The 18,784-nt window shown below is 35.6% G+C and overlaps 1 protein-coding gene across 1 annotated transcript; it reads left to right on the top strand.

The window, feature by feature from the left end:
• The first annotated feature begins 12,768 nt into the window (after positions 1 to 12,768).
• LOC148834805 (homeobox protein HMX3-like) lies at positions 12,769 to 15,725 on the top strand. Its single transcript, XM_088917133.1, has 2 exons — positions 12,769 to 13,409; positions 14,083 to 15,725. Exons 1-2 carry the CDS (start codon positions 13,121 to 13,123, stop codon positions 14,691 to 14,693), a joined length of 900 nt encoding a protein of 299 aa, XP_088773259.1. The 5' UTR covers positions 12,769 to 13,120; the 3' UTR covers positions 14,694 to 15,725.
• The last annotated feature ends 3,059 nt before the right edge of the window (positions 15,726 to 18,784 follow it).

Here is an 18,784-nt window from a genome sequence, read left to right as displayed (position 1 = left end):
TAGGATTAATTTTATATCAGAAAGCAACACATACTTAATTGATATATTCTGAAAAGAATGTCACTTGCTTTTGTGAACCCTCCCAAGATAAAGGGGTTGGTGATTGACCGATATCAAACTTTGAAAACTTGAAAGTACAGTGTAACATTTCTTCTTAATTCTCTACTTTTGAAATCATACCCCCAGGAAAACAAAAAGCTCTGACCAGCTTTTGAGAACTGAGAGCAATCAATGTATGTTCTGGTTGCTCCTGCAGAACTTCAATAAATAAATATTCCCCTTGGCATTTTATTTTAAAACTTAACTACCGGTAGCAGCTGCAGTGGGAAGCGGTGGAACACACTAGCTATTGTGATGGCCTCGTTATGACATGTGCCTGCTGCAGCCTCAGATGCTGTAACATGAAACTTGCAATAAATGTGCTGAAACCATCAATTGCCACCATATTCAAGAATGCATTATAAGAAAGTGCCCATTTTGAAACTCTGCTATTTGAATGTGACTCATTGCCTCTAAAAAAGTCAGTATGAGCAAATGTTTTTTTTCAACTGCCAAACTTACTCTACTTACTCACTTTGTTCCAGTCTGTTTTGTCAAAAAAGGTAAATGTACAGTAATAATCTTCTTGTAATTCAGTCAATTAACCACTTGTGTAAAAACTGCAACAGTAAAAATACAGACAGTTTTGCAGTTGGAATGTTAAAGAATGTGCATCAGTCTGATATAATAAAATCAGGCATATCTGAGTCAAGAAAGAAGCAGTTATCATGGGAGATTTTAATTTTCACCATATGGATTGGGAAAAACCATAAGGGATGTCGGAAGCAGGAAGTAAAATGGTACATGGATAATGATATCTTCCTTACTCAGTTTGTCACAGCACCTGGTGTAATTTTTAAACAATCAAGATATAGTAAGGAAAACATGTGAAAGAACAATTAGGGAACTGTGATCCTGATATGGTGTGTTTTGAAGTATATTATGAGATAGTACAAGAAGAGTCCAAAAAGATCACACTTTCCAGATAGCAGACTATGAAGGAATGAGAGTGTGTAAGGGATTTAATGAGAAGTGAAATTGTCTAGGACAGATATAGAATTAGCAGAGAAAATTGTCTAGGACAGATATGGAATTAGCAGAGAATGCATGTCAACAGTTCAAGGATGTTATGACTAAAGCATACAACACAATAATCCCAAAAGAAAGTTCATCTAAATTTAGAAAACACAGACCTAAACGGTTTATTAAATCAGTTAAGAAAAAATAAAGGACAAAAAAAGCACTTAATAAAATAATTAAAAACTAACAGCATCCAGTTAAAGAAATTGAGTACAAGAAATACAAACTAAGGTCAAATGGAATATTAGAAAGAGAAATAAACATTATTTTCAGTAATGTAGCAACAAAAGAATGTTAAAAGATTAAGTGCCCTGAAAACAATAATAGGTGAGGATAAGTATAGTTTAGTATGTTAAATTAATATTTGATTTGCATATTTGCCAGTGAAAAAATGACAACACTCAGAATGGGCAAAGTTCTGAATTAAATAGTATTGGCACAGAAAGGGCAGAAGTAGAATACATAGAATGGTATTAGAATCATTTAATATAAACAAATCCTCAGGAACTGATATTCTACCACTTATATATCTGTCACTTAAAGAAGTGTGATACATCTGAGTGAAGCAATTCTGTACCAAGATGTCATATTTTTATTATGTGTAAGGTCATGAAAACAATAATTAGAAGTAAACTAGAAGATCTGTATGGAAGTGGGATTCTTGTTGAACCAGTTCCCCCTTGAACACCTACCTGTAACACTAGTGATGGTCACACTCAAAGCATACAATATGGTGTATTTATATCTTTAGAAGTCTTTTAATAAATTCCATTTTAAAATATGAATAATGTATTCTGTATTAGGAGAGTTTCCCTTCTTAACGTATGATCTAAATGATCATATGATGTGTAAACTACTACCTGTAGATACATAGCAGATGGCAGTAAAATAGAAGGGTTAAAAACACCTTAGAATCTGCAAAGGAAATTCAAAAGGAGTTCTATAAAATCCAAGTAAGAGCACATACTTGGAAGATGGCATCCACTATAGACGAAGGCAGAATGTTAAAAGCAGGTATCAGAAATATACCCTACAAATGTAAGCTTGAAAAAGCTCCTAATGAAAAATATCTGACATATCATTTTCATCTTTTGACAAAATGGACAAAGAAATAGCAGGCAGAATGTTATCGTATGCAATTTAAACTATTGAATTATAACGAAAACATGTTATGTTAGAATTGCATGATACACTTGCATTACCTCATTTAATGTATCTACACTTTTGGTTACTTTAAAGTCATTAAAAGGTTGCTCTGGAATTAGTCCAGCAAAGAGGGACCAGATACAGTCCTGGCTTATAGGAATGCCCTACCATTACAGGTTAAAAAACTGAATCTTTTGTGGTCTTTAACAAAGAAGACATGATCCGATTCAAGTGTTCAGAAACCTCAAAGGCATTGACAATGTTAACCTAACAGATATCTTTGGAATCAACACTGAAACACGAACCAGAGAACACAAAAAGAAACTGAAAGGAAGTGCATTCAAAACAAAACAGAATGCAATTTTTTACACAAAGGTAGTACCCTGGCTTCTTTTCAGGGACGGCTGTATTAAATTCTCTGATTACTTAGCTACTAGCAGCTGAATGTGTTAGGTGGGACAAATGGCCAACAACACCTAGATTTTTTATTTGTAGATCTTTTACTTTTAACTTTGTAAACAAGTACACAGGAACACAAGTATGAAGAAACATGTGTCTAATTTGGAGCTGTTCATTGCAGTATACTCTGTGATGTCACCCTTTGCTCCATGAAAAGTAGTAAAAGTGCTACCTATTGTATGCAATACAATAGTGATGTTAGTACCACTGACCTCACCCTTCAGTTAGTAGGATATTTGCAGTTTTAATTACATTCTGTAGTCCCCCCCAATATCAGCAAGCTTTCTCACTCTACCCATACCTTATGAATGCAGATGAGGAACATCCATGTTTATAATCACATTGTGTTTCAGACTCCCCTGTCTTTTCTTAATCAATACCTGGACCATTACAATTAGAGCACTTAGGTTAAGGAAAGGTTATTTGGATGCCTTTTACAAGTGAAATGCTGTCATTAAAGTTTTAAATTTTAAGGGGGGAATTGGTAACCTTTGAGGTTTTAATGGTTCTCTTTACAGCATGCAAACTAAAGAACCCATTAGAAGAAGAGAAGATTTCCTGATGGTCAGATAAAAGTTTCAGATACAACTACCAAAGCTGTTACAATGGCACTCTCTTGTGTTGTGTTGTCTTTTACATCCTAACAATTAATTAATAAATATTAATTACTTGTATTAAGTCTGTGTACTATAAAATTGAAGGAGTGATAATAATATGTTTGTTTGGTAAAACTGTGATTACCCTAAGTTTTTTACAGCAGTAAGGGCCTACCGTACCCTCAAAATACATTCATTCTCCTGATGAAATAGGAACAATAAATATCAAATAACGGATTTACAGACTGGATGAAGAAAATCTAGAACTCTCATACAGTAAATGTAATAGCATTGAAAAGCAAAGTCATATTTGTCCTAATTAATTAAGTCCAGAAAACAGAGAATGGTAACATTTATTTATACCACCACAGATAGTATTTTGTAAATCCTCCTCTGGCAGGGATTACACTGACTAGACACCCGTACTGACTAAAGATGTTCTGGCACTTAAGAGGGGAAATATATGAACATTCCTCCATGTAGAGTTGCTCTAAATCCTGCTGACCATTTGGCTTCCATTAGTGAACTGTAGTGAACTGATGTCTTGACAAGGACTCCAGAACCTCTAGAAACATAATAGACCCCTGGCAATATTTAACACTGGTCACGAGTGTTTTCTTAACATGAGCTTCATCTTTCTTCTGCCAATCAATGCCTATGAGCATGTCCAAAAAGCTCAATTTTTACCATAAGACATTATTTAATTTGTCATTCAAATGATATCTGGCAAGGTTGAGTTGCCTCTTTTTGTGGTTTGCTCACAGAAAAGGGCTCTTCCTTGCAACGCAGCTATGAATGCCACATTTGTGCACGGGACTTCAAATGGTCGTTTTTGACACTTTGTATCCCAAAGATGCCTGTGTGTATAGGAGAACTCCTACTGTTGTCTTTGGATTTGAGGTTGCCATGGTGGCAACATTATTGTGTATCCTCTCCTTAAATGTCTTAATGCTACACTCTACAGTGAAAAGTGGTAGTCAGTTTTTTGTGGATTCTTTTATAGGCTCACCTCAACTTGTGTAGGTCAGTGACTACCTACAGTCTTTAAGAGCTGTCAGTACTTGACAATGTTGGTGCTGCTACTACTTTTCAATGTATTATCTCCTCTTACACTCCAAGAAAACAGGAAACCTCTGGAGGTCTCTACAGAGCTCGAGATGCTTCCATTGCATTTTCAAAGTTCAGAATCTCACTGTAGATGTGTGGATAAATACATCAAATCACAAAACAGTTTTCTTTCAAGTTACTATACATTGCTTTTATTCTGAGATCATTTCATCTCAAAGAATGCTCATAAAAATTTAACCATTTTGTGATATTCAAAAGTAAATCAGAATTGATTGAACTATGATAATAATCTGACATTAATAGATTAACAAATAAAGGGCAATAATAATAATAATAATAATAATAATAATAATAATAATAATAATAATGCCCCGAATGCCCTTTATTATACTTTGTTTCTGTTACTATGGTTGATTTATATATTTTTCTTTAATATTGCATGATACAGTACATCTGACCTACAGTACATACCATACTGTAGTAAGTTAGTTGGAAGTAACTTTCTTGCATGTTACTCTTTATTGTTTTATACTTATCATCCTGGTGTGTGGAAGGAAGACCGTAGGCCCTGTAGTTCCTGAGGTACCAATCTTCAGGTTTTGACTTCCAACATTCGGTTACATTAATTCTTTATTTAGCTCTTAATTAAATTGAATTTTTGAATATCGTTCAAATTGTTATCTTCCTCTTAAAATAGTTAAGGTATTTTATAACATTTTCTTACATACAGATATCACTATTTTAGGGAATCAAAGCAATTAATAGCTGTTTAATTGAGGCAGTTTCTAATGGAAACAAATATTAATTTAAGTAACAGAGGGCTCCTTAGTAAAGGAATAAAAGCCCAGCCCTCCTCAGGGTCAATGTGAGCCAGCCAAGCAGGACTCAGGAAACATTGTCTTTATATAACCACATATTACACCCGGCTCAATTCTCACTCTCACACCTTTCCTTGTTTATTATTAATCTGAACTTATTTTCCTGCTGTTTTATCACAATTCCCAAAGTCAGAAGGAAACTCTAACCAGATATCAAAACAAAAATCCATCTTTAGTTTTCTGACCAATTCCAAATAAAATTTAAAGTGAGGCAGCAGCAGTCTCAGTGGCTCTTATTTTTCATCATTTTGGTCATTAAATGGTGATGGATGTAAACCTATAAAGTATCTAAACTGAGCCTTTTAACAATCCATGAGCAATACTATCATTTCTTTAATAGAACCTGCTGACCGTGTCGTTCTTAGATGCCATTTGTCATTTTCCATGCGAAATAATCAATAGCATGGCTTTGAAATAAATAATATAAAAGTCAGAGTATATTACATCTTCTCGCACTGGCCAAACTACAGGCACTGAAATAGACTTATGTACATATAAAGAGAAATTCAAAGGAAAGTTAAAGTAAAATTTATAATGGCTTTTTTGTTTGCTTGCTTTTAAAAATTTGTTCTCCTTCAGATTTTCATTTTACATTTCATTTGAGAAAAAAAAGATACACACAAAGCACTGGAAAACTGTAATTTGGTTCAAATGTATTGAAATTGATGCTTCTGTCATTTTACTTCTTTACTGCTATTATTTTGGTCAATGATCATATAAGTACTGAAACACAGGTGGGCAAAGCAACCACAGTGACTGAAATAATGCACAAATAGAAGCCAGCCCACGGTTGTAGCACTGCAGTTAAATTTGTGTTGCTTTGAAAAATTAAAAAAGTTTAAAAAAAGCATTTTCTCCTTTGCACAAATACAGGACATGTTACTGCTTACTGCTGTAACAGTGTTCTTGACCTCAAATCAATGACTATGAAAGGAGTCATACCTGTACTTTTTTCAAAGGTGAATAAGGTCAACAAATCAAATGATGTATGAAAATATTAACAACGTTTATTATTATTATTATTATTATTATTATTTTATTTTTTTATTGTAGTTGTTGCTGTTGCTGGTGCTGCTGCTGCTGCTGCTGGTGGTACTGAGCCATTGAGTGCTGGTTACACTAATTAACAAAGAACAAGTGTGTTGATAAGTTAATGTACACCAAAAGTATCTTGAGTTTTAATTATCACTATGTTGTTGCATGATGTTTCTATGAAGAAGTATTATTGTTAATAATGATTTAATTCCCTGTTCTGTTGTTGTTGCTGCAGAACATTGCAGGGGTAACACGCATATAGAACAAAGTGTAACATGATGTTTTAGCAAACAACAATGAATAATATTGGAAGGCTTATGCTCTGTGGCGTCCCACAACTCCTCGAGCTCAAAGATAAAACTATTCAATGAATTATGCCTTAGTGTTATTTAAAAAAAACGTATTGTGGAATTAAGAAACTCCTCGAATTATAAGAAATGAAGGCGCCATATTTTAACACCAGAGGGAGCCATTTCACTTTATGTTTCTCTTACCTTTTAAGAAACAGTGTAGTGAACGTTAGAGAACATGACATTAATAAATTAATTTTTCGTGGGATACACTCGTACAGAAAAGCATTATACATTTAAAACAAATACATAAAATACATTACACCGAGTGTGACACGGGACACTTTTCCCTTATAAAATGAATTGCTTCTATAGAGCTCTGTTAATTTTAAAAATCATAAAGCGTTTAACATATAGAAAGGGGACCACTTCATGGACCGCTGACGCGCGTAGTAGTGAGGACCGCGCTTTAACATCTCATACCTAACTCGTGCAGTATGACTTGTCACCAAATCGGGGGAATGTTTTGGGGGGAATTTTGCCCTGGAAGTGAGGGGCACCTAATAGTACGCCAGCATCACTTACAGCACTAACTTCCCCTTTCCCTTGTGCTGAAAAAGGGTTACTCTTGTCGAAAAGATTAGTTGCATGTGGTACAACAATAAGCAACACTTCATCCATGTGAACTCTTAAAAGAATACTTTCGAATTTCATGTCCCAACATAATTGGATACCTCGTCTCGTTATTGACAGGGCTATGAACCAGCTCGATACGTTATTCCTATATATAGTATTTTGAGGGAATTTTTCGAATAGAACCTGTAGAGATGGACTCTTTTTGGGAATGATCGAGTTCTCACTCTATAACGTAAATGCTACAAGGTTCACTTAATCCGTCCTAGCCAAATTTCCCCCAGGCCTTTTCCAGTCGTGGCCTCCTAATAACCGCCATCTTTGAACCGGCTTCATCACTCTGCTCTCCTCCCCACTGAGAGCTGGTGTGTGGTGAGTGTTCTGGCGCACTTTGGCTGCCGTTGCAACATTCAGGTGGGGCTGTACATTGGTGGTGGTGGAGAGTAGTCCACATTACCTGTAAAGTGGTTTTAGGGGAGTGTCCAGAAAAGCGATATATAAATGTAAGGAATTATTACTACCAAAAAAAAGTCGTACTGAAATGCAATACACTCTTTACATATGCTATATGTATATTATGCAATTTAGTGAACAAATTGAGATATAATTTTGTGACAAAACATATTGTGCTGTCAAATAGTATTTTTAACACAGCAATGTCCTTTGTTTTTCTTTTACAATAGCTTAGAATATCCAATAATGTGTATTTGAGATCGATTTTTGGAATGTAATCCTCTTTTTGCAACAAACGTTCATTTTGTATGTAGAATATTATTTCTCTTGGCACGTTTAGTTATCAAACTATCAAGTCCTGTTCCTGGATGGGCTATTAAAACATCACGTATCTGAAGGGATAAAATCAGTGAAGCATAAGGCTTGTTCAAAATAAGGCGTTTTACCTCAATTTATTCACTACAGTTTGTAATTTAGATACCAAACAAATCCGGAATAGATCTAAAATCTGAATTGTAAGCTATTACATAAAAACTTTTATAAAGGTCAAAGTGAATGTTATATCATTATTGTTGTTGTTGTTGTTGTTGTTGTTGTTGTTGTTGTTGTTGTCATACAGGGCCTTTCAATTCTAGTCCTGGAGGGCCGGTATGTCTGCGGATTTTCATCACCCTATTCATCATATTCATCAGACCAATTCAACATATTTCCTCAATCTTCACTCTTCACTCTTCAGGTGTTTCTGCTTTAAAGACCATGAACATCTGTAGACACACCGTCCAGGACCAGGAGTAGACACCTCGGAGACTGTTCAAACTGTTTAAAAGTTTTTTACTTACTAATAAGCTGTGAATGTAAACACTCGGAATGAAAGATGCGCTGTATTCAACACACCCAAGAATAACGAAAGTCTATTTATTTACATTAAAGTTTTTCAGAAAGAGTACTTACAGTAGACATTTAAAGAACTTCTCTTGAAATCTCTCTCATTGTGCTTCAGCTGGACCTGAGTCTTTAACTATTTTACGTTAGACAATAAAAAGCGTGCTGTTTGCAATTAAGTATTGTTGTTCACGGGAGTACCTCTGGCTGTTTGGTTTGGAACCACTGCGCTTTACCATTGTTATCGTAAAATAACTCAGGACGATAGTACAATATGGAAATACAGATGTGATCGGCGACTTATCGTTTGATCACAAATATATACAGCTTTGAAGCAGCGCGCGTGGTTAATTGATCTATCTGAAACTGTTTAAATGAAACCAGAAACACTGCAACTGTTTTCCTTGTGGTCATTGGCGTGATGTTAAACCCCTACATTGAGAATATCGGACACCACAGAGCTCTTCGATTTGATGATTAAACAATATATAATGAGAGCTCATTGATTCAGCAAAATGAAAATTAATGCTGTTGTGCTGAGGTCAATACCAAGATGAACATGTACAAGCAATTTTTTTTTATTTAGAAAAAAAATCAAGAGATTTTTCATGGTGAATTTTGACATTGTAGTGTGTTCCGCCAACAGAGGAATAGTGAGAAAGATCCATCGTGACTTATTTCAGCTTTCTGATAATAGAAGAGGTTGTGTCCTTGATTACGGGCTGAATACTCAAATATTAATTTATGTGGAATAGCAGATACAAGTCGACCAGGGGTTCTCGAGTGAAACAGCACTTTGTCTTATTATTATACATTTAATATTTCTTGTTTTGTAAGAATGTGTAATTATGTGTAATTAGGTGATAATCTGCTGTATTATTTTGAGTACACCTATCTCGACTTAAAATCATCAGCGCAATATTTTTATGCTGATATTATATTTTAAAATTATAGGTTCATTAACTTCAGTCACATCTCTGTCATTAAAACTACATTAATAAAAACATCGCTGCAGTAATTAGAAGAAACAAGGAGCAAGAAACTTGATTCGGTTGTTTTTTTGTATTGTACTAAAAATGTCAATTAAAAGTATTAAGCAGCTATAAGGAAACAATTTGCCTAAATAATATGATTTGTATTTCACGTAAATTTCATACACAATTTCTATCTTGTATTTTTATTGCCGTTTTATCATTTGTAATTTTTGAAATTAGAAAGCAAGCGCCATTCATTGAAATACTTTTTTCCGAGTGGTCTGTTTTTTCCAGGATAAAAATGTTCGCACTGGAATGCACTGGCAATCAGGATTGTATTAAAGACACCATGTGCGATTAAAACAGTTTTCAATTAAATGTTGTTAGGGATTAAATTTTAATACCTTTAACAGCCCCATCATTTACTTCTAAAAATATAACTAGTTATCTACTTTATGGTTGAAAGAATGTAATACCACTAAATACCGATAGGGGGCATGTTACGCTAGCATTATCCGATTCACTGTCTGATTTTAAAGCTTTTCCAGTTTCACATTTTATTGTATTTAACAATAGAAAAGTGTCCTGATAGTATTAAATAGTCATAGGAGTTTGTTGTGCTTGTGAGTGACCACTCTGTGTTTTGACTTCGTCAAATGCGAAATGTGATATAGATGAAAATGTATTCTTGTTGGGGTTTTTGGTATGTGTACCTCGGGGTTCATTTTAATCCCAAAGAAATGCAGATGTCATAACATTTCGTTACGGTTGGGGTAAAGTTTAGAAAAGCATATTGTAACAAAAGACACATAAGGAGCCGTGGGTCTAGATTTGTAATAACTTCAGTGTAGATTGTACAGTTAGCAAAAAAGCTAATTCTGCGCATCCTTTTTCAAATATGAAAGACATTTTATGTCAGGTTTATTCTAAACTGTTGTAGGCTAGTTTTTTCTTTCAGTTACAAATCCGGTTAAAGGAATCATTATTTAATCATAGGCCTATGGGGAAAATTTTGGAAATATAAAAAATCGAATGATTTCTCTAAAATGTTCTTAAGACTTATCTTTTATTATTACCAGTGTATCAACCATAGGATGTAAGGGACTCACATAGGATGTGAGCCTCGTCCGAATTCATTTTATTATTATTTTTCAGTGATTCACACTTTAACGTAATCACAATCACAAAACGAATGAGACTTGCCTACTTGGTTACTAGCAAATTTTGTGGCTTCGTAAAGTAACGAACATTTTTTCCTGAATCACAACAAAGGTGCTGTGCTAAGCAGGTCTAACGTTTATTTCCTTCAGTGATCCTGTTACAAGCATCATAAAAAAAGTCGAAATCACTACTTAGCCCTGGTCAATAAACACTAACGGTAACAGCATATCATAACAATATTGCTTTTATTACAGACAGTATGGTTTCGTTTTCTTTTTTAAAATGTGCTATCCTTTTGTAGCAAACCTACGTTACAGGATACATAAATATCGTCTTGCAATTACTGTCAATGGAATTAAACTAACACACATTTTGCAAGTTACATATTAATTATCTATTACAGATTAATTTACAACACCAAACCCAATTTTGTAGCTCTTAAAATTATCATTAGAATAGCAGACCCTGAAAGTGAAGCATCTGCGCCCATCGCCTATCATTTTATTCTGTGGACGTAATTGCCTATCTATGACTCACTCGCAACCGGTGATTCAAACATTTTCAATAAAGATAACAGCCTTTCTCGATTCGTATACCTCGTTGTATTCATAATGCATATCAGGTGAACCGTCAGCCTAACAATGCGACAGTAGCTGCATCCTATGCCCTCCCAAATACACACACCACTGCCGATAAATAAATGAGTAAATACATAGTACTATTGTTAAAATATTATTTGAATGAATAAATAGTAAAAAGGAAAATATGAAGGAGACAATTTCGACATCAAAGTTCATTTGACAGTTAAGAGACAAGACAAACACGTAGCTGCAACTACAGGATAAATATTTTTGAAATACAGACACTGTTTTGGCAGTCGCAGAACATGGTTTATTTCTCCTGCCAAGTCTTGAAGACTTGATTTATTACACAGAAAGCATATTGTTTTATTTCTAGTCAGTTCATGCTTCTCTCTCGATTTTTTATTTTTATTTTACCCAATAAGTAATTATTTCCATTTACAGAAGGGGATGGATTTTTCATTGTACAATAATTCCCATAGATCTGCACGTGGCAAAACACCTAGAACTTTCAACACACGATTGTTCTTCATGGCAAATAACTTTTTTTATTAACTAATACTACAAATTATTTTTAAAAAGAAGGAAATGGAAGCTATGCCTAACGCATTCTTAGTGGGCCCTTTACAATTTTCACAAGCAACCTTTTAGCTGTCATATATATGGTACACATCTGCGTGTAATAACACAAATAAGCAACCGACGTGTTTACTGATTGAATTTAAACAAAAATAAAAATAAATGCATTCATTTCTAGGTTTTATCATTTGAGTGCTTTGCGTTTAATTGGTAACAAGTTTGAAGAAAAATGTAAAATAAGAGTTTCTCCGGCAATCTGAAATCCTGTTTACGAGATTCTTTTTCCCGATTGCAATAAATTACACTTTATATGCGCTGTGTGTCATCATTTTGTTCCCGCATATGTTATCCGTACAGCTATCACGTCAGGATATGACTCCCATTACATTGTGTTATTGGCTATGCTTAAAAGAAAGTGGCAAAAAGGGTTTTAAAGTTATGCGCGTTTCTTTGCTCGCTGTTTTTGTTGAATAAAATCCGCCAGTCTGCTGGGACAGTGTGATTTTTTTTTCCTCTCACATATTTCATGAAAAGTAATGAAAGGCTCTTGCTACGTTTCTAAAATGACTCCTAGTGCGAAAGAAGCGACTTGGGCTACAGGACTTATTGCGAAGGGAAATAAGACTAATACTTAAATCGTTAACCAAATCCAGTCCGAAGTAAGATGAAAATGAAGCAGCAATTTGCACCAATAGTCAGATGTGAGTCATTTGCCTACTGCACTTCTAGTGGCGCTTAAACAGAGCCCATATCCCTTTGTACTAATAGCCCTGTCCTCATTTGCTGCCTAATTGGACTATATAAGACCAATAACATGCGAGAGTTTACAGCCTACAGCCAAAGCGCAAAGTCTAGCTAGGGAGGGTGGACTTCATTGCAAGCCCATTCTCTGTTTCCCATCTCTTCCCTAATCCCATTTGCCATTGTACGTGCGCAATCGCCGTATACTCTCCGCATTTAACTTGGATGACATTTTTATTTCATCATTAGCATCTGGCGCCAGGCTGACGCAGTGAACACTGTCCTGCTTTTCTCGAGGATCTTCACCGAAGCTGGATGCAAGATTAATATTAGTTTTTTGTTTTATTGTGTTTAATATTCTTTTTATCATCATCATCTTTAGAACATATAACGTTTTCTCTTTACGCTTTTACATTATATAGGCTCAAAGAGAGAACAAAAAACGATCTTCTCTCTGTGTGTCTCTCGCCTTTCTTTACGCGTATTTATGGTCTGAGACACTCGGACCACGAACTCCAAGCAGCGATGCCTGAGACAGCGCAAGAGAACTGCACTCCGGCCAAAGAGTCGCCCTTTTCCATAAAGAACTTGCTAAACTGTGATAACAAACCTTCCAAACCTAAGACTCTTCTCACCCAGACGAAAGCGGCCCTGGAAGGTGGGTTTTCTCTTTCCCAGGTCGGGGACATCAGTTTCCCCAGATTTGAAATACCGACCCAAAGGTTTGCTCTGCCTGCGCACTATTTGGAGCGAGCTCCGGCTTGGTGGTATCCCTACACCCTTAGCTCTTCGGGTCACCTGCACAGAACAGACGGTGAGTTCTCCTCAAGATTTCTTTTTCCTGTCGCTTAACCTCCCAACTAAACAGCAACGTAACGTTATTTTGTTTCATGATGTCCTCAGAGTGACCTGTAATATAGTTGAAAGCTGGAGGACGAGGTTCTTAAAAGGAATGTTTTTAGGAATATATCTAATAATAGGTTCATATGTGTTTGTGGGCTGACCGTTTCATAGAGTAATTGTAAAACCTTACACCTTGTCGCAGCGAATGTATACAATTCCGGGATCAAGACAAAAAACTTGATAAAACTGGGAAGAAGAGAGATAAACGTTGTCTGTGTGTAGTAGGCTGGTAGTCGCAGCGTTTGTCATTTCTTTTGAACAGTATCAGTCCTTAATAAATTCGGAACATCTGCATTGATCCTAAAAAGTTCTGTCTTCAAAATAATAAAGGGCCAATACTAATATTAGAAGTACAAAGTTTTCTAGTTTAGATTTATTCCATATCCACCGTCTGCGAAAGAACGATGTTTTACTACGTACAGTCTTTAACTTGACTGTCTCCCGCTGTTGGGATATTTAACGCATAAGTCTCATTACGATGTTTCTGCGAAAATCTATTTCACCCTTGCGGTGGGTGCGCTCAGAGAGATGTTTAGGTTATTCGGTGACTGGTGGTGACAAGGGGTGTTTTGTTTTCATTTTAGTTGCCGAAAAGGCCAGTGTGAGAGACTCCTCTCCGGCTTCTGGCACGGATCGGGATTCACCTGATCTCGTCCTTAAATCTGACCCCGATGCTAAAGAAGATGAGGCCAGCAAAAGCGCGGAAGAAATAGTACTGGAGGAGAGCGACTCGGAAGAACCAAAGAAGGAGGACACCTTGGATGACTGGAAGAAAAGAGAAGACAGTCCGGACAAGAAGCCATGTCGGAAAAAGAAAACGCGCACCGTGTTTTCCAGAAGCCAAGTGTTTCAGCTGGAGTCCACCTTTGATATGAAACGCTACTTGAGCAGTTCGGAAAGGGCAGGCTTGGCGGCTTCCCTGCATCTCACAGAGACTCAGGTTAAGATCTGGTTCCAGAACAGAAGAAATAAGTGGAAACGTCAGCTGGCGGCAGAGCTGGAAGCTGCCAACTTGAGCCACGCTGCCGCACAACGGATAGTCAGGGTGCCCATTCTGTACCACGAGAACTCTGCCTCCGAGACTGGGAGCCCAGCGGGCAATGTGCCAGCAAGCCAACCTCTCCTCACTTTCCCCCACCCCGTGTACTACTCACACCCCATAGTCACATCAGTGCCCCTGCTTCGACCGGTTTGAGAAGCCCTCTTGTGTGCGTGTTTTTTTTAATTACACCTGTTGTGTCATCTTAATAATTAATATTATAACTATGATTATAATTATTATTTTTGTAAGAAAAACGAAAAAAAAACAAGGCTTGTAGTTTTTTTTAAAGGGGAGCAGCTATATGCATTCATAGTAATGTTTTGTATCGAATTATTTGTGCAATCCACAGTAGACGCCATTTATTACAATTAGACTGGAATTTCGCATATCGTTTGGTGTATGTCCTATAAAAACGTGTAGCGAGCGTGCACTATATTACGGTTCATCGAAGCTAAGGGATGTAGAAAGAAGGAAATTTGCCAAAAACATTTGTTTCAGCAGTTTCTTATGTCGTAGTGTTTTACCCTTTAAAACAATGATCTCTTAATAAGTACCCACCTGTAATCGCTCTTGTGTTTTGATCTTCTACAGTTTTTATTTTGATCTAACAAACAAAATGCAGAATTATAAAGTTTTGACATAAAGGGAAAAAATCATTTTATCCTACATGACCTTTTTGATTTTTATTTTTGTAAGCTAGTCTGTATAAACGTTCAAATTAAACACGTTAAGTTATTAGACTTCGTAAATTACTGTAGGCTACTTGCAGCGTGCTATGATATTTGTTTTTTTCTTTATTTAAAAACGTGGTAACGCGTTTGTTTTGGTAAAAATTGAATTGTCACTTTTGTTATTATTACTAATGTTATTTTATACAATTTGTGCAATATTGTACATGTTAAAGCACTGCACGGTAGCGAATGGAGCGTCTCACTGTAAAATATGTTGTTCGTGGTTAAATTGGAATACTGAAACAAAAAAAATACAGCACTGACAGATTTTCTGTTTCAGGATACCTTCAGCAAACGTTTAAGCGCTTTAACCGAAGGACAATCAATTTTTTTTATAATTTATATAAACAATGTTCTGATTTATTGTAAACCATCCCCTCTGCTTCATTGACTTTGGGAATTTACTTGAACAGGATAATGAGCTAAACTGAGATTTTACAGTTTGAGCTTTTTTAACAGTTGATATGTTGTAAATAGATATAAATATATATAAATTGAAAAAGCAAAGAACCAAGTGTTAACGTCCCTTTGTATAGGAAGAGAACAGACGGTTTTTGATATTGTATTGCTGAATTATGTTGTGAAATAAACTGAATCATTCCTTAATATCGCGTGTGGATCTTTCAGATACAGACGTGTCGGAAGAAAAAAATTAACGTGGTCACGACACACACATAAAAAAATAGAAACCATTAAATTACTGTATGTACTTCCCTGATTTTATCTTCATCTAATAACCAAATTTCCAATTTCCAAATAATTCAAACCTAGAACGGAAACATCGAAAAGATAGTACTCAAAAGAAAAACAGTCTTTTTTCGGTTAATTTTAAAATTTGGACAGCAGATCTCCACCTTATGGTCTCTTATTTAACCCTTCACGGTCAAACCGCCCTGTTGGCCCTTGATGAAAGAATAATAATAAGAAGAAGATGATGATGATGATGATAGCAACCTTGAAATTCTTAAATATTATATGAACAATTCTAGTAAATGTATACATCCACAACTTGTTTTCATTCGACCACTTTCGAATTGATTTGGCAAATTGATATTTTCTTTCTAACCACCTTTCTACTAAATTATTTTGAATTGTTTATTCGTTACTAGTTGATATCCCAATAAATCTTAATAAATAAGTCATGCAGTAGTTTCGTTCTCTTCCAGCGTTCAGAATTTCCTTAGCGAACAGAATAAGATCAATTTAAGCAATTTCTAGAATGGAGGCTTAGTAACATTTCTTATTATCCAAACAGATAAGACTTGCTTTAACCATACCCACTTGTTTGGTTTCTATATATTTTGACGAAATACAAATGGGATTAAAGATTATTTGTGTCTCATAATAGCTATCAGTTAACTCTTCGGTAGTTCATTATTTAATATGTGAAAATTAATTGTTTCGCTCATTGTTTACCATTAAAAAAAAAGTTCAGGTTTGAGGTGCAGTCACGACGTGCGGTTAGCGGTGATGGAGCTAGTCCTTTTCAAAGGGACCGTGGGACTTCGGATTGCGCAATTCGGACCGCAAGAAAACACCAGGCTACAACAGTGCGCTGCCAATTCGTGAAATGTTTTGTAAATAGTTATTGGAATTGTTTATTTTATAAGTAGAACAAACTGGATTCTTACAAAAAACGGTCATCTATCCATCTTGGATTTACCACTGTTTGTTTTGGGTATACTAAGGCGATACACGGTCCATTTTACTCATTGGAACAGACGGGTGTTGACCAGTTAATTCTTGCATATTCTGAATTTTGCTGTGTTTGTTTGAAAGGCAATGTGTTTTTGCACTTAAGTGTAGCAGTCTTTACAAAATAACCTGGACTTTTGACTTATGCAGGTTTTAACGTATTATAAGCACAGCTGGCACATTATTTGCGTGACGAATTCAGAGGAAAATTACTTTTTTGTTCGTGGGAATGATACAATTCCCACGGACTAGAACACATAAAGCTATAGATAAAATTCACCTGTTGAAAAGGTTGTTTACTAGCTACGTTAAATCCAAGAAACCAGGATCCCAATTTATATGTAAATTAGATAGTCTTACAGTTTTTGGATTTTTTTAGTTTAACTCGGATAAGCCTTTCCAAAACCTACAGATGAGGGGAAATATTACAAATTGAACTTCTTCTCAGTGCAGCTTGCCCTGAGCCCACAGTCTTCTTCCTGCGTTTCAGTCTACTAGCAGTAACGGATGGGTCCACTTGCCCTGCGATTGTATAAACAGGAATTAGGATTATAATGAACCTGCTAGAATTTTGCAGAACAATGTTTTAACCAACAAGGGCTCAGTCAATTAAAGGGCTTAATTAATATGGTCATGGAAAAATTACATAGGCGGTGCAGTCGCTGTGTGCAACGGGAAAGACGAGGGGGTGGGAGGTTTGAGGTGTATAATAATGCAGAAGAGGACAGTTATTTTACTTTTGATGTTTCCGTCTCATTCATTTTGATCTAAATTTAATTTGCAATAGTTTCGCTGTTTATCCATTCGTTTCATTGGGAGTGAGTATGATGACAGCTGTTCTGACCGTGTGTGAATGAAACCTGTTAAGATAATCAAAACAGACAACCGGAGGTGAAATGTTTGAATGTATTGCAGAATTTCTTTTACTTGATTGACAGTATTTCTGGAGTTTGACGTCTGTGTCGGGGCTCCAGATGTTAAGCTCTGTGACTCAATAGTCACTCTTCACATCTGACCTACTGAGAGAAGACAATTAGACTATAAAAATGAATTATGGTTTTGGAAGATAATTGTGATGACACTTTTTGTTGTATTGGATTATTTTACAAAACACGCCAAATGCTTTTTATACTCCGTAAAAACTGCTGTCAAGTTCTGAATACTGTACTTACACGCTCTAAAAATCTCAAGTGTTTTTTCAAATGTATATGTTCTTAAAGATTAAATCTTAGTTGTAACTATGTGCCAAAAATGTTAATACGTACACATGGAATGTGAAGTACTGTAGCATCAAATCTTTAATAGACAATAATAAGTTATGACCTATTTTAGTGTCTATTATTATTATTATTATTATTATTGCTGCTCCTTTCTTTGTTTTCCTATTAAGGTTAGCTATGAATTTAGGCAATGGAAAGGATATTCTGCGTCATACTCGAAGGTTTCTCTTTGGAACGAGAAATGTTCTGAAGGAATCGTTTTGTTTCCAGAGAGTAAAAAAGAAATGCAACAAAGATCGGTCCCTCCAAAAATAAATTAAGATGCTGTGCAAGCATTCATCTGAATGAATCAAAACTTATGTTTACAGTATTTGGGAGACCTAGTGAGAAGGTTTGTTTGCAATTAAAAAAAAAAAGTTACCAATCTTTGTTGTCCGCCGTGTTCAACGTGACCACACAGGTATCGCTTTGAAGTGTTTGTATTTCAAACACACATGTATTTCTTTTATTTGGTGCTAAAATAGAGGCCCCGTTGTATATCAAACAGACACTAAACACTGGGGAAGAGATAAAAAATCGCGGTGTTCAGAATCACCTC

The sequence above is a fragment of the Atractosteus spatula genome, chromosome 5 (assembly GCF_055471065.1).
Source record: "Atractosteus spatula isolate fAtrSpa1 chromosome 5, fAtrSpa1.hap1, whole genome shotgun sequence".
Classification (NCBI taxonomy): domain Eukaryota; kingdom Metazoa; phylum Chordata; class Actinopteri; order Semionotiformes; family Lepisosteidae; genus Atractosteus; species Atractosteus spatula.
The sequence above is the reverse complement of the archived record's forward strand: the minus strand, read 5'-3'. Positions and strand labels throughout refer to the sequence as shown.

What these genes read in the sequence shown, in the direction of transcription:
- LOC148834805 (XM_088917133.1), top strand. Translation starts at nt 13,121, where the DNA reads ATGCCTGAGACAGCGCAAGAGAACTGCACTCCGGCCAAAGAGTCGCCC. An exon ending in TCACCTGCACAGAACAGACG is followed by an intron (nt 13,410 to 14,082) that starts GTGAGTTCTCCT and finishes TTTTCATTTTAG; the next exon opens with TTGCCGAAAAGGCCAGTGTG.